This window comes from Ctenopharyngodon idella, chromosome 10, assembly GCF_019924925.1.
Source record: "Ctenopharyngodon idella isolate HZGC_01 chromosome 10, HZGC01, whole genome shotgun sequence".
In the NCBI taxonomy this organism is placed as follows: domain Eukaryota; kingdom Metazoa; phylum Chordata; class Actinopteri; order Cypriniformes; family Xenocyprididae; genus Ctenopharyngodon; species Ctenopharyngodon idella.
The window spans coordinates 17,158,188-17,174,875 of record NC_067229.1 but is presented as its reverse complement, the minus strand read 5'-3'; the positions used below and the strand labels follow the sequence as shown (position 1 = coordinate 17,174,875).

The following is a 16,688-nucleotide window of genomic DNA, read 5'->3' as shown; positions in this document are numbered from 1 at the left end:
AATTTTTTCATTTTATGTACTATGAGAGTAAAAATGATGACTAACATAATTTTGATTTTTTTTAAATCTCATAATTATGACTTAGTATGTTTTTTAGTTTTTTCTTATGTTGCAGAAATGGGCTTCCATAGTGTTGTTAGTATTAACAAAAACTATTAAAACTATTAATGATTATGTTTTTGTTAATTGAAATGAAGCTGAAATGAAATAAAAATATTTGATGCCAAACGAAATGTTGCTTTGGCAACTAACTGAAAAAAAGTTAAAGTAGCCTACTAAAATGACTAAAACTGAAATACATATTACAACTAAATATATATATATATATATATATATATATATAGTAATAAAACACAGAAAATCCTGTTACAGGTAATTCAGACTCAGTTGATGCTCCTCACACACATTGTATCATACAGTTACACAGTTACTCCTGATTTTCGCCTTCCAGTCTTTATTTTGCCATTCGTTTTCGAGTGTGAGGGAGAGCGGGCCGTGTGTTACCCCAACACACTGTGATGTCATCAGCCGAGAGATTACACAGGGCCATATGGGTGACGGCCTGCCACAGTAATCCTCCAACTGCCTGCTCTTCCTGTCACACACAAACACACATACACACTCACTTTCTCCCTCACTCTCCTCGCTGTGGGATGCATTCTGGGAAATGTTGGGCCTTCGTAACAGTGAAAAGCATTACTCATAAGCTAATAAGAAAATATTTTGATTATGTTGGGTAATCTAATGCAGTGTACATGTACACAGTGAATGAAAACAAAGGTCTGTTGTATATTTCCTTTGCTGGTGACGGAGGTGACGTATAATCGCATTAGTGGTTGTGGGATTATGAAGAACGGATATAGGACAGGTGGATAGAGTGAAGCAGAAGTTTATTACGTGTAACTTGCCATTCACCAGCCAAGAAAATGTTATTTGCTGCTTTGACGTCTGTTTTGATACTTAATTTAGTATATAGGCCTACACACAAACTGGTAGAGGTCAAATACCAATGCAACCAATAAAGGCCTAAAAAGGACTATAACTATATCGATAACTCTAAAATTTTAATAATCGTTCCAATGAGAATAGGAAAGTCCACACCACAACTATAACGATAACGACACAGAAGAATGATTAGAACGATTTTTTCCAGCTGATGAACGACAAAAACATTGACATCCAATCAGAAAACATTCTGCTTTAAAAAGCTGAGCATTCAAAGCGGCAGAAGACAAAACTGCAGCGCGTGCTTTGAATAAACAGAACGTGTATGCTAATATAAGGGCGATTCACACCAAAAATGGTTCTAATTCTATGAGAATAGGGAAGTCCACACCACCACAACAGAAGAAGATATCGGTGGAATCACTTTCAGAACGATTAATTCCCAGCTAATGAACTATAAAAACAATGACAGCTTATTAGAATCCATCTTGTTTTAAAAAGCTATCATTCGTTGGTGTGAACAGGTCTTGGTGTGAATTGGCGCATACTTGACTTGACATTTGATATTCAACAGTGCTTTTGATCTGCCTGCATTGACACTATTCTTTAAGAGATGCTGTGCAGCCAAACAATGTACCAGTTATCAATGTAAAGCTGCTTTGACACAATCTACATTGTAAAAAGCGCTATATAAATAAAGGTGACTTGACATAAGTCCACATAGCATCTTTTAAATATTTTCAAGGTTATTTATATGAAAGAGGATTGGGATTACAAGAAAATGACACAGAATGTGCAATGCCGTTATGAACTGATGATTTAAATGTTCAGAATTCGCTTCCATCACACTTTCAAGGGCGGGTTTAGTCAACAGTGTAGGCGCGCTCTCGTGTCGGTGTGTCCATATATGGTTCGTGACGTCAAACGCCGGAGGTTTCATTCATATAAAACCGATCCGACGGAATCCCCTTGGAGGAAATGTAGACTCAGGCACAGTACACAGGGTTTAGTAGGCAACCTACACCCCTGAAACATCCACATTACTAATAACAGCAGTCCTCCACATTTCACTTTATCGCTTCAACATGAAGGTCTCTAGTATTGACTGCCGACGCCTGAGGAAGATCATACGGAAGGAGTGTGGAAGTTGTCTTATTGTGGACTGTAGACCGTACTTCTCCTTCTCCAGCTCTAGCATCAGAGGCTCCGTTAATGTGAACTTGAATTCAGTGGTGGTCCGGAGGTCCCGCGGAGGTCCGGTACCTCTACAGTTCGTCATTCCGGACGAGAAAGCTTTGTTTCGGCTCCGGGAGGGCAGCATCTCCGCGGTCGTGGCTCTGGATGACCGCACACCTCATTTACAAAAACTGAAAAAAGACAGTATTGCTCAAATAGTCATTAATACTTTGTCACACTTGGCGAGTAGCGCGAGCATCTGCTTCCTAAAAGGTTAGTGATCGTTCGACTGTTTTGTTTAAAGTTTTCAGTGTTCAAAAATATGTTAAGCTCTCATTTAATTTGTATGTATATCCTACATTTAGACTGACGATGTCAGGACAAGGCAAACCAATTAGCCTAATAAAAAATATTTTATAATTCTTAAAAATGCTCTGGATTGCACGGAAAGAATTATACGAAAGAATTACATTTTAATAATGGAACTAATATATACATTTTGGGTGATTTTATATATATATATATATATATATATATGTGTGTGTATATAAATTATAAAATGCAATTTCTTTAAATTAAACTTTTATCGTGACATTATAAAAGTAGCTAGCTAAATAATTACCTATAAATTTATAATATTATATATAATAATAAATAATAATGAAAGTGAATGTGAACTGAAATTTAAATGACACATTTTTATTATATAGGCCTATATAACACTTATAAATTTACATTGAAGTTTAACATTCACTTTTATGCTGTTGAATTAATAGTTTTATTTAGTTTGACAGAGCAGATCATGCTTTTGTCTGGTTTTCAAGAGATAAATTCTCGATGTGCGTCAAAGGACGGATGAGTCAGAGAGGGAAGAATGAGAATCAACACAGTAATATTTATAGCTATACCATACCATATTATTATTACTCCTTCCAATGATATGCATTCAAATGTATTATTCAAATTGGCTTATAAACGTGCAGTTTAAACGAGGATATTTTGATGAAAGAAAAGAGCTCATGAACGCTCTCCCTCTGTTGGTGGGATTTGCTTTTTGCCTCACACTCTGATCAGATTGAACTGCTACACGTGAAGCTCTTGATAAGGCGAACGACTCAACAATCCTTGATTTAAAAGACAACTCATAATAACACCACATTTCTCATTGCAGGAGGCTTTGAGAACTTCCATTCCCATTACCCCGAGCTTTGCACTGAAACCAAGTCTGTGGACCTGAGTGAAGACAAAAGTGAAAGAGTCGTCAGCAGTCACTGTGACAAATTGGGTTCTCACCACAAACCCGACTATGATCAGGTAAGAGAGAAGAAAGCAAGCTGTTGTTTCCTCATTTTAACCCACTTCCACCGAAACCACTTCCCCTTAACTGTGGGGGTTTCTGCAACAGCTCCCCCTCAAATATGAGTCAAAATGAAGAGAACAGGCCATGTGGTCAATGATAATTCTCTGTATAATATATGTGAGGCTAATATGGCTGTTGACAACCATCCATCTACACAAGAGTCCCCCTTAAAAGCGCTCAAAGACACCCAGCGGACCAAGAGGTCCTTTTATGTCTGACCTTTGGTCATGCTATTCAAACAGTGCCTGTACACCACCTGTTGGTCAGTCTGTCTTCCCTGAGAGTTTCGGTTCTGATATCTGTGTATTATTATTGTCATTCTTCAGGGACGGCCGGTGGAGATCTTGCCTTTCCTGTACCTGGGCAGTGCCTATCACGCCTGTAGACAGGACTATCTCAGTGACCTCTGCATAACAGCGCTGCTGAATGTCTCACGCAGGGACTCTCGGCCAGCCAAAGGACAGTTTGACTACAAATGGATCCCCGTGGAGGACAGTCACACAGCAGACATCAGCTCGCACTTCCAGGAAGCCATAGATTTTATTGGTAAATATTGTGTATGTTCTATGAATATATATTGTTTAATTTTATATATATATATATATAAAATGTCAACATCTTTAATGTTATGTAAACTTCACACGTATGGCTAAAACCCTTCCCAGAACTCAGCGCTGTCCTATAGATAGGGCAGCTTATTTCAGGTCATTTAAAAATAAGACTTCCTTTGCCTGACTAACACATAATTTCCATAATCCGACCGGACTGCACCTTTACTTACACCTACAAATTCAATGTTACTTGTATTCTGGGAATAGCAACTTAATAGCAACTCCTGCAGAAACAAACGAAACATTTACAGATAAAAAGGACATGTTACTGTGAGTCACGGGTTACACTCCAAGATCTTAAGTATCATAGGCGTGGCCACTGTGTCAGTGGATGAGTCGATGATTAGTGGTGTTAGGTGTGTGTGGCATATATGAAAGGATTATCAGGTAAATGTGTTTACACAATGATTTGACAGTGTTTAAAGTCGAAATTAAATAGAATTTGCGATAGTCTTTTCTTCCTTATTGTGATACGAGTGAAATGGCTTCTCTAACAAGAAAAAATGTAGGGCTGGACTTGATTTTGTCTATCAGTAATTGATTGGATAGTTGTGGTTTGCTATTGGTGGATCTCATGTGAGTGACAGGTTGCCCCGCCCTCGCGCCAGTAAACACATCATCAGAGAAAAGATGGCAATGCAAGGGGAAGTGATTTTGATTAAAGATTATGAGGGCACCTGAATTAAAAAAAAGGACACTTATAGTAATATATATGCATAATAATAATGATAATGCCTTTGATTTATGCTAATCTGAATAAACAATAATTGTATTACAGTATTTTTTTTACTGCATACTGTATTACAGCAATGCAAAAACTTATAAGAATCAATTGTCGGAATGCATTACATTAATGAGTGAAATATTGGACACAATACAAAATATCTTAATTGTCCTAAAATAAAGCTCCCTGTGTGACCTGTATTCATATTTCAGTTCCTCCGGTGGGGCTTTAACCATATCATCCTGTCATTCAAGAACACTGACTTATGTGTCCCACATTTCCGAATATAGCAAAATTTATTTTACATTTACCTGAATATAGACAATAATACTTAAGAGACCATGAGATAATTTGGTCTCTCGCAGGAAAGCTATAACAGTAAAATGAAAGAATAATCCATCGAAAGCGTCGGCTAATGAGTGTGTGGTAATATTTAGGCGCATTAGCGAGTGTGATAGTCATTATGACGCCCACAGCTCGGCCCCGCTCTGCTCCAGATGGGCTTCAGGCGTGATTCACACCAGCAGGTTTTGTTTTAAAGAGGCCAGCAGTGAGGGATCTCGCATAACATGCGCAGCACTCCCCGTGTGTGTGTATCATTGAGAGAGATAAGTCTGGAATCTGCTTAGCTGTATTAAATTAGAAAGCAATAAGCAATCTAAGCTTTCCATAATGGTGTGAGTGTGTGAATATTTGGATTTATGAATAAGACACAGAACCTTCAGGGTGGAAATGAAATTGATATGACATTATGATAAAAAAGAGCCAGGGAGGAAATGAATGAGCCAAGCGATAATGGACAGAGTATATCAGAAGATAACCCTGAAAACTGTGCCATTCGTAGGATGATTTCCCCAAAAGTCTGAACATTTTTTGTTCTTGGCGTTTTCAAAACATTGCTTTGTTTTTTTGAGCATTCTGACCAGCCCATAGCAACACTGGCTCAACCAATGGCATAAGTTTGGGGCGTGGCTATTTGTTTGAGTAACCAATGGCAGATGAGGGGCTTGATTTGGGAAACTTGTTTGAAAACAGTAATTGGTATTATTATTTAATTGCTATTATTGCTCTTATTATTTAATTTGGTGGAGCTATTTTTATTTATATTCCTTTCTTTTTTTCCCATAAGCTCTTCTGACTTTATAAATAAAGTCTGACTTGAAGCTTGATTTAAAAAAGACAGCCAGTATTTTTAGTGACTCACATTCTGTTATTTCAAGAGCTTTTGTAATGAATTCTTTTTCTTTTCTCTCCACAGAACGTGTGAAAGAAGAGGGAGGTAAAGTGCTGGTCCACTGCGAGGCTGGAATCTCTCGTTCTCCCACCATCTGCATGGCATATATCATGAAAACCCAACGGCTGCAGCTGGAGCAGGCTTTTGACGTCATCAGACAGCGGCGTGCCATCATCTCACCCAATTTTAGCTTCATGGGTCAACTACTGCAGTTCGAGTCGGAGGTGGTTTCTTCCACACCTCCGTCTGTTACTCCTGCCACTCAGGAGACACCCACCTTCTTTAGTGGTGACTTCACACTCAAAACCGAGAACTTCAAATCTTCGGTTTTCACCTTCCCTACCTCCTTCCTGACGCCCATCCAACCATCGGTTCACCAGTTCAAACTGAGTCCAATAACTGCGCTGCCTTAAAAGGGCTGCCGACTCACTGCAGTCTCAGTGTACTTGAAAAATAAAGGACGGGCGAACAGAACAAAGCAATGGACTATCACAGGGAATAAAAATGTTTTCATATTTAAAAAAAAAAAAAAATGGAAGACAGTGTTTGCTTTTTGATTTTGTTTGCCTTAGAGAAAACCACTGCACAATGATTACACTGCAATACTTGCCTTAGCTCGATGATGTTCTGCCTATATCAACAGCGCCTAGCTGGGCAAATTAAATTATTTTTTTTAAACAGTTTCTTTTTTATGAATTGTGGATCTGTTAATAAAAATTTTTACAGTGTAAATTTTGTTCATGGTGTCAGTTTACTATCAGTAGGTTTGATTTACATATTTAACAACATAAATCTTTTACACGTTTTAAACACATTTTGCAGATATTCCCCCAAAACCAGTGCAGAAAGTCAACACTTTTGTCACAAAAGGGACAATAAACCACCCGATGCCATTGTCATTGACAGATAGGCCTATAATAGCCCTTTTCCACCAGAATTAATCGGGTACGTCTGGTTCATGCTGGTGGTTGGGGGTTGGTTCGACTTTGCGAGGCTTCTAAGGCTGGCCACACACTAGACGATTTTCAAAACTTAACTGATTTTAAAACTGGGGGAGACCACATACATAAAGGCAGTTTCAATCAATTTTTAGCATTATAATCCTCCAAATGCACACACTAGAAGATTTGTCCGGACCGCGAGTCCACACACCTGTCGATTGTAGTAACATTTTCACAGTGAGACAAGATCTCACGGAGACTTGCGAGATCAAACGTGACTTGAGAAGAAAAACAAATGGAGGACGATTGGCGTAGTCAACTAGTTCTCCTGGCGTGAGTTTTGTTTTACGGGAAGAAAAACAAAGGATTTAAAAAAATATGGGTGATATTCTTTCTCAATACTCCACTTTCGTGGCATGTTTGTGTCAGCTATAGAAGCTATAGAAACATGTTTGATATTTACGATTTGGGATCGTGCAGGCTCCGACGTGATCAGGAGCAGTAAAATAATTGTAATGACACCACACAATTGCAGATTTTTTGGACAAAAAGTTGGTTGGGAGAAGCCTCAAATTGGGTCAGACCCCCCAGATTGTTGGGGGTTGCAAATCAGGCTTAAAATCTTCAAGTGTGTGGCCAGCCTAAGAACTGGTTTGCCTTTCCACAGGCTAGAGAGCCACCACAGAGCCAGGTCTTACATCACTGTATACGTCTTATCTTTCCCAGCAACGCTAGCACTATAGTGCCAAACACACCATCAACAATGGAGGACGTTACGTTACTATTGATGTCATTGCTTTGCAAACCTATTTCGGCATCCAAACTGTGAATCCAATGTGTTCGTGCATCTTGCCGTTATTTGTATAGATGGAGATTACAATTGAGCTGCTATTAGCTCGATTAGCTGCCATTTCAAAAATGGCGGTCACAAGTTTCTGTTCGTCTTGTTGGTCACGGTAACCCTGCCCCCAGCCCCTGACGCAAGTGGTTCTTCTAAACCAGCAATGTTTTGGTGCTACCACGAATCACTTTCACTGGTTAAAAGCTGGTGCTTTGGGTGTCAAAAGACAAATGATTTGAAACTAGGCTCTGGCTCTGAACCAGCAATCCAACTGCCTTGGTGGAAAAGGGGTATTTATGTATATATAAGTAGTTATATATAGTAGTTATAGTATGTATAAGTATATATATATTTATATATAAGTAGTTTTAGGCCAAAGTAAAAAAGATACAACAGTGACCTCTGCTGTGTCAAATACTGCAGCAGTATATATACACTAAAATATACCTTTAGTTGTGTTGTATTTTATTTCTATATTCTTGAAGGGGATGTGGGATGGTTTAGGGTGGGTTCTAGATTTGCATAGTCGCTTTTTGCTTTGTATTCTTGGATTTTTTGGCCTATAAAAAAAAAAAAAACCTCACTAAACAGTTGTTAACAAAAAAAAAAAAAAAATATATATATATTTGCTGTGACACTCATATATTTAACTCATGTGCTGTCCATTTCTTCTGATCATCCTTGAGATGGTTCTACGCCTTCATTTGAGTCCAGCTGTGTTTGATTATACTGATTGGACTTACACATGGAAAGCCACACACCTGTCTATATAAGACCTTACAGCTCACAGTGCATGTCAGAGCAAATGAGAATCATGAGGTCAAAGGAACTGCCTGAAGAGCTCAGAGACAGAATTGTGGCAAGGCACAGATCTGGCCAAGGTTACAAAAACATTTCTGCTGCACTTAAGGTTCCTAAGAGCACAGTGGCCTCCATAATCCTTAAATGGAAGACGTTTGGGACGACCAGAACCCTTCCTAGAGCTGGCCGTCCGGCCAAACTGAGCTATCGGGGGAGAAGAGCCTTGGTGAGAGAGGTAAAGAAGAACCTAAAGATCACTGTGGCTGAGCTCCAGAGATGCAGTCGGGAGATGGGAGAAAGTTGTAGAAAGTCAACCATCACTGCAGCCCTCCACCAGTCGGGGCTTTATGGCAGAGTGGCCCGACGGAAGCCTCTCCTCAGTGCAAGACACATGAAAGCCTGCATGGAGTTTGCTAAAGATGGTGAGAAATAAGATTCTCTGGTCTGATGAGACCAAGATAGAACTTTTTGGCCTTAATTCTAAGCGGTATGTGTGGAGAAAACCAGGCACTGCTCATCACCTGTCCAATACAGTCCCAACAGTGAAGCATGGTGGTGGCAGCATCATGCTGTGGGGGTGTTTTTCAGCTGCAGGGACAGGACGACTGGTTGCAATCGAGGGAAAGATGAATGCAGCCAAGTACAGGGATATCCTGGACGAAAACCTTCTCCAGAGTGCTCAGGACCTCAGACTGGGCCGAAGGTTTACCTTCCAATAAGACAATGACCCTAAGCACACAGCTATAATATAGAAAGGAGTGGCTTCACAACAACTCTGTGACTGTTCTTGAATGGCCCAGCCAGAGCCCTGACTTAAACCCAATTTATATACCTTTAGTGGAACATAAGCCCTTTTTACACCACACAGTGCTATTTCAGTGCAAGTTTAGGACGCACACTTGCAGATTACGCACATAAGAAGTCATGACACACAAAACTCTTTGAAAGTGCATTATAAACATATTCCTCAACAAAACTCATTTTCAATAAAGGCTTTTGTGATGCAATATTAAAATAATAGAGCAATTACTCACCCATTATTTGGAAAAAATAAAATAAAAATACTTTTGTTGGGCTTCATGAAAGTTCCACACGCAGACACACAAAGAGCACTTGCTGTTCACCTAATCTGAAGGAATCCAGATGAGAAGCAGTGTAGGCTAATGCTAATTTCATGGGGATCAGGTGTGTATTATAAAATAATGCTCACATTTTATAATTTATGGATAACAGTGTAGTAATCCAGAATAAATTTCTTTATTTTCATATAGAGCAGCAGTTCAGTTATGCAGGATAGGTTTGAAAGAAAGATGCTGAATTATTTCCATATGCATATACACTCATGTGCAAATATATATTTTACTTTTCCTTATGGAAGGCCATTTTCGCCACATAGGGAAGAAAAATCATGCTTTGGTTAAAAGTCATAATTATGACATACTGTTATTATGACAATGTCATAAATGAGATAAAAAGTCGAATTTATACTGATCAGATCATAATTATGAAATTAATAAACAGAAATTATGAGATAAAAGTTGAAATTATGAATTCTATGTATGTCATAATTATGAGTTTGTCATACTTTTGACTTTTTCTCATAATTTGACATTTTAAATCATAATTTCGACTTTTGTCATATTTTCGACTTTTCATCTCATATTATCATTCAAAATGTCATAATTCTGACTTTTTAATGTCATAATTTCAACTTAGTGTGACATAATTTTGACTCTGAATTTTATAATTTCGACTTTTTATATCATATTTATGACTTATGTCATAATTACGATTTACCAAGCATGATGATTAGCCTAGTTTCTTATGTATTCTTATGTCCCATACTTTTCTCTAGGTGAAATAAATTAAATTAAATTAAATGAAAAAGAAAAGAAAAAATTACTTAAAAAAAAAATGAAAAGCAGTTCAATGATCATTGGTATTGATCATGACATGCTCCACTCAAAAGCAGCTGTCTTGGCGCCCAATCTCTACCTCGATGGACTAAACTAACTTTCAAGAAATAGAGGTAGCGCTACAGATGAAATAGATATAAAACCAACGTAAAGCAAGGAGTTAATTAAATATTCAACTATTACAAATATAATTAATTTGTTTTTATTATTTCAAGTCCGTGCGACAGATTTTTTGTTCCTTTAAACATTTGTTTTTACACGACAATTTACAGTTCCCCTAAAAAGTCAAGTAGACTCGTCCGTTCGTCCCGCCTCTATCGCCATTTTGATTATTATGTCTCATTTGTGAGGGGAGGGAAAATAAAATTTGATCGTACAGAAGAGTAAATATCGGACAAATTTATCCAGTGTGTAGAAATATTTATCTTCACTCAAGCCCTTCTTCTCTCTGAGGAGGAGGGTGTTTAATTCAGCTTTGTTCTGCGGGTTTCTGAGGAGAGTTGTGTGCATAAACCGACTCATAAACCGCCATGTACATTAAACAGGTAAGTGACTGAGATGCGACTCACGCGCTGCGTGTAAAATTATGAAATATGTTGAATCATGCTATTAAGCTACTTATTTACATTTCTAAATGTCAAATTTGCATAAAAATACATTTTCCTAATTTTGAGCATGTAGGGTTGTAAGTTTTGCCGAGTGCATGGCCTTCAATGAAGTTAGCATTAGCTTTAGCATTAGCTGTCAAAACCCCCAAACATTGCAATAAAATATATTATGCCATATTTATATTAAACATCTCATATTGAAAATTAACTTTTATTTGCTGCTGCCCGTCAGATGTGAGCAGAAAGCTAAAAGATGGAGCTATTTCTTATGTAAATACTTGTACTCCATAACGTATTATGTAAGTGCTGTTGTACACAAACATATCTCTGTTTGTTTAGATTCCACTCTTATTTGAGGGCAGGCTTTACTTTAAGCATATTTGGATGTAAATTATTCTAATGGGTTGTATTACTATAACACTATGTTGACTTAAATTTAATATAATATTTTGTGAAATATGTCTTTCAGGTTATTATTCAGGGGTTTCGCAGCTACAGAGATCAGACTGTGGTTGACCCCTTCAGCTCCAAACACAATGTCATAGGTATGATTTTCATCATTGCTAAAATATTAAAATCATTTTCTAAAAGCTCAGTAAAATATAGGATGAGTTAATCTGTTTTAAATTGTATCTTTTTTTTCTTTTTTTTATAAAATTTGATTAATTTTTCACAGTGGGAAGAAATGGATCGGGAAAGAGTAACTTCTTTTATGGTAAGTAAAAGTAATTTTTTTTTTTTTAAATTTTATTTTAAATTTTTTAAAGTAATTTAATGCATCAAAACACTGGTAAATAGTTTGTAATGAGCATTTGTCATTTTTTTCGCCATCAGCCATACAGTTTGTGCTTAGTGATGAGTTCAGTCATCTTCGACCAGAGCAACGTCTGGCTCTGCTTCACGTGAGTAATATTATGTTTTGTTTCAATAATTTAAAAACTCATAAAAACACCTATGTGTGATAATTAGGGGTGTTACGACGTATCATTATATTGTAGGGTGACCACCCGTCCCGCATTTTGGCGGGACAGTCCCGAAATTGGGAGCCTTGTCCACTGTGCCCGCAAGACTTAAGTAGTGTCCCGCATTTCATTTATGTCTGTCAATTTTTTTTTTTTTTCATTCCTGAAATTACAATCCCACAGTAAGAAATATAATAAAAACTGTGCCTGGCATTTAAAAAGTCAATTTGTGCAGCCGTCATATTCTAGCTGTGAAAATAACCAACCAACGCAATCATAGAGAGAGGTTTTCTCGCCGATGACAGCTGCGTGGACAGTGCAAAGGAATAAGAGCGGCCCTTATCAAAGTCAGTAAACACAGCTACACCAGCAAGGATTTCATCTCACGTACTGGATAAGAACCTAAAGAGCTGCTCAAAGCTGCCCAAATTGATGATTTAAAGCATACTCATCCATCCTGATGTTAAATATTTCCAACGAACGGCGGCATTCAAGCGCCACCCATGGAAATGGTAGAGCACCTACGGAAAAACGAGATATTCTCCATTCGTTTTAACCAATAAAAAATTGTGACGTTCAGACACAACTTTCTTCTATAGTGTGGGCAGTGGGCACCCACCGGCCGAAACATTAATCAGCGCATATGTCAAATTTACCAACAAATGTAAATCAATATTTACATAGCGTAAATAGTTGTAAATTTATCTGTCTCACGTGTCCCGCATTGTCCTGCAAAATCACATCTAGTGTCCTGCAACAGATCAATAGCCAGGTGGTCATCCTATTATATTGCGATATAAAAATATGACAATATGTATTGTTGATGTAAATGATATGATTCGATAGAAAGTTAGTTTTATCCAAAACTCAGCTTACTGTATTCATAAGGTATAATTCACCCAAAAATGTAAATTCTGTCATCATGTACTCACCCTCATGTCGTTTCAAAACTATATGATTTTCGTTCAACTTCCAAACACAAATGATGATTTTTTTTTTTTTTTTTTTTTTTTTTTTTATGATACCTGAGAGATTTCTGTCTCTCCATTTAAAGTCCATTCCTCTAAAACTTAAAAGATCCAAAAAAAAGGTCATAAAGGCATCGTAAAAATAATCAATTGGGTGGTCTAATCCAAATCCAAGTCTTCTGAAGAGACACGATGGCTTTATATGATGAACATATTTACAACGACACGCATACTGTAGTAAACACGGACGTTCAAATGCTTGCGTGACACGTAAAAACAACAAGAGTGAGTAAATGCAGAATTTAAATTTTTGGATGAACTAACCATTTACATTTTGGGAATAGTCATTTTGACACGCTTTCTTGATTAGAACTGTGATTGCATTGACCATCTGCTGGAACGGCACTCCTCAAAATGAAAGCGCAAATATCATTTAAATCATATCACATTTAGTTTTAGTAGAATGATTATTAAAAGCATTTTATATGGTTTATTTTTATGTTTAGTGCATTGGATGGTTAGTTCACCCAAAAATGAAAATTACCCCATAATTTACTCCCCCTCAAGCCATCATAGGTGTATATGTCTTTCTTCTTTCAGACGAACACAATCAGAGTTAGATTAAAAATATCCTGGCTCATTCAAGCTTTATAATGGGAGAGATTGGAGGATGAGTTTTTGAAGTCCATAAAAGTGCATCCATCGATCATAAAACGTACTCCATGTGACTTCGGGGATTAATAAAGGCCTTATGAAGCGAATCGATGCATTTGTGTAAGACAAGTGTCCTGATTTAAAACTTTATAAAGTAAAATAAAGAGCCCACATTGAAAGCCTGAGTACTTCGTGAGGAAAAAAATGAAAGTTTATGGAGCTTCAGTGACATTACTACAAGGGGTGTGCCTGAAGCTGAATACCTTATTCGGAAAGGCACGGATAATGGCCACAAAATGAATAACGAATAATTCTAATATTTGGTTGAGGCTGACACAGTCAGTCCACGTGTTTGCTGGATAACAGGTGAGCCAGGGGATAGCACGATACATAAACCTCTAAAATCACTACGCAATAATGTGTGTGTGTGTGAAGTGAATGAGTGAAATGAAATCAAATAGCTGCGTTGCTGTTGCTGAACTTGGCAAGAGTAAATCATCTAAAATACTACATCATACACATGTTCTACTATTTGATATGTATATTTAAATGATTTAAACCTTGTACGATATGATACACGAATGAATGGAATAAGCACAGCAAGATTGCAAATCAAAAATCCGTCCCTGCGCGTCTCTCAGAAACCAGACCAGCTCTCTGTCTAATAATCAACTAAGATAAATATACATTTTCTACTACTTATGTCTATTTAAATGTTTTAAACTTTGTATGACATGATAGGCTACATATTTCTCTGTCTCTCTCTCTGGGAAGGCATTTATGCAGGTATATTCTTTATAATTTGTTCAGATTAGCATTTGTATGTGTAGTATTTTTTTTTTTTTTCTCTTATTTAACATTTATTAACATTTATTTATTCTGTTTTAATTAGAGTTTTTTTAATCATGAAAGGTCCCCGAGCTGTGACTCGAATTCGGGTCCCCCGAAGCACAACCGCATTACACCTCAAAGCATTGCCTATACGAGGCTATCAGCTCCGACAGTTAGAAGATATTTAAATACATGTTATAATCATAATAAAAAAATGTTATGTTATCAGTTATACAAGCCATATTTGTTCAGTGATAACTACGACTAAAACCCATAGGCTTGAGATTGTTACAGATACACAGGGTTTTTCCTGAATAGAGAATTACGAGGCGGCCGCCTCCGTCAAATTTTGTGCCGTCTCCGGCTGTTGAGTGTCGACAAAACTCAGACAGGCAGTCACAACTCAGGTACCACTTTACCACGGTTCTTGTGGGTCCTGATAAAATAATAAAAATGTTATTTTAATAATAATAAAGTAATAATAATAAAAAAAAAACTCTTCTTTATTTTGGTTTAAAATATTGCGATAGTATTGTGAGTTCAGTATCGTGATTTGTATCGAATCGTGATGTGTATCATTACACCCCTAATGATAATTGATTATTTTATTGATTACTGTTTTTTTTTGTTTTGTTTTTTTTTTTTTTTTTTTATAAATTTAATACATTAAATAATTTTCACTAACCATGCTAAACCATGTACTTTCATGTAATTTTTAGGAAGGCACTGGTCCTCGAGTCATTTCAGCCTTTGTGGAAATTATATTCGACAACTCTGACAACAGGCTGCCGGTAAGAAATTTATCCTAAAGGCCCCGATATACTAATGGCAAAGTTCTTTTTCGTTTTTTGATTACAGGTAAAAAGAAGTTCAAAATATGTTTGCAGCGGTGTACTGTTAGCGAACATCCTGATGCCACCCACACTGTTGAGAGCAAGTTTAAATTAATCTGTAAATATGTGATGTACTTTGCTTTAAAAAAAAAATACAGACAACAAAAATGACAGCGGTGAGAAAACAAACAGCAGTTAAGAAAGCATCTGATCATAGCAAAGTGGATATGTTTGCATGAGCTCTGCAATTCGGCACTCCATTAAAGTCACGTCACATTTATTAAAGCAGCAATTTATACAATAGATTGTTTAAGAGCAAGCAACTTTACAGTATTAAACATAAAAAAACGGTGTCAGTGTCGCTTTCAATGGGCTCTATGCACAAATGCTGCTTGCATATTTCCAGTAGAATACTCTTAAATGCCCCTTAAAATCAATTCCAGGCAAATACTGCTCTGTAATAATAAAATTTAAAAAGTTAATTTTTGACACTGACACTGGTATTGACTATTTGTTATACCTGACCTCATACAGTAGGTATTTCATATATTGAGTTAAGTAAAAATGTGGAGTTTATGTAAAGTACAATTTTGATGAATACTGATTATAGCAGGTATATTCAGCAGTCAAATTTTTCTGAATAATGACTGGTGTTCACAGAAATGCTTACTCACCGTTCATCCAGAAATCCCATATATATCATACAGAGCATAGGTTGTGTTCTGTCTCATCTATAATCTTTCTGACATTTATAAAAATAATTTGAACTAAAAGCATGTATACATTTATTACCTAATCCATTAATTAATTAATTAAGTTTATTTATATTATTTTAAAAGGATTTGATAGTTCGCTTAAACTTACCATTGTTCTAGGTTTGTGCCAGCTCAGTTCTCTTTCAGTACAGCAATGAACATGAGGAACTTCACTGAAGCTGCACTGTACCAGACAGCACACTGAGTAGTGTGCTGTCTGGTACAGTAAAAACGGCTGTATAAAATTAGCTTTTAATTCAAACTTAAGCTAATATTTTGTGTTCTTCTACCCTTAAACTATGTGGCTTTTGCCTTCCTCACTGACCTGAAACACATCACCCTCTTCTTATCTCTCATTGTCACCTGATTCTTGTTGGAAACTGAGAAATTTTTAATATTATAGTTATTATTCATAGTCCAAAAATCATATGTTGCATAAACAAGCACATCAGTCAAAAGGAATACTATATACGTAAACAAAATAGATGATGAAAAATTGCGATATAGCAAGAGAATACACAACCTCAA

At 36.8% G+C, this 16,688-nt stretch overlaps 2 protein-coding genes across 2 annotated transcripts in view; both read left to right on the top strand.

Annotated features, from left to right (window-relative positions):
* The first annotated feature begins 1,842 nt into the window (after positions 1-1,842).
* Positions 1,843-6,782, top strand: dusp5 (dual specificity phosphatase 5). The gene is made up of 4 exons (XM_051910642.1): positions 1,843-2,394; positions 3,293-3,435; positions 3,808-4,027; positions 6,075-6,782. The coding sequence occupies exons 1-4, from the start codon at positions 2,031-2,033 to the stop codon at positions 6,461-6,463; spliced, it is 1,116 nt and encodes a 371-aa protein (XP_051766602.1). The 5' UTR covers positions 1,843-2,030; the 3' UTR covers positions 6,464-6,782.
* A 4,086-nt stretch (positions 6,783-10,868) lies between these two features.
* smc3 (structural maintenance of chromosomes 3) overlaps positions 10,869-16,688 on the top strand; it is a 31,443-nt gene continuing 25,623 nt past the window's right edge. Inside the window, exons 1-5 of the mRNA XM_051907828.1 lie at positions 10,869-11,094; positions 11,627-11,702; positions 11,834-11,872; positions 11,992-12,059; positions 15,292-15,363. Of these exons, the coding sequence (XP_051763788.1) occupies positions 11,080-11,094; positions 11,627-11,702; positions 11,834-11,872; positions 11,992-12,059; positions 15,292-15,363 (270 nt within the window). The 5' untranslated portion in view covers positions 10,869-11,079. The remainder of the gene's footprint in view (positions 11,095-11,626; positions 11,703-11,833; positions 11,873-11,991; positions 12,060-15,291; positions 15,364-16,688) is intronic.

Coding starts and splice junctions, on each gene's coding strand:
- dusp5 (XM_051910642.1), top strand. CDS start 2,031: ATGAAGGTCTCTAGTATTGACTGCCGACGCCTGAGGAAGATCATACGG. Junction 2,395..3,292: donor GAGCATCTGCTTCCTAAAAG/GTTAGTGATCGT, acceptor TTCTCATTGCAG/GAGGCTTTGAGAACTTCCAT. Junction 4,028..6,074: donor GGAAGCCATAGATTTTATTG/GTAAATATTGTG, acceptor TTCTCTCCACAG/AACGTGTGAAAGAAGAGGGA.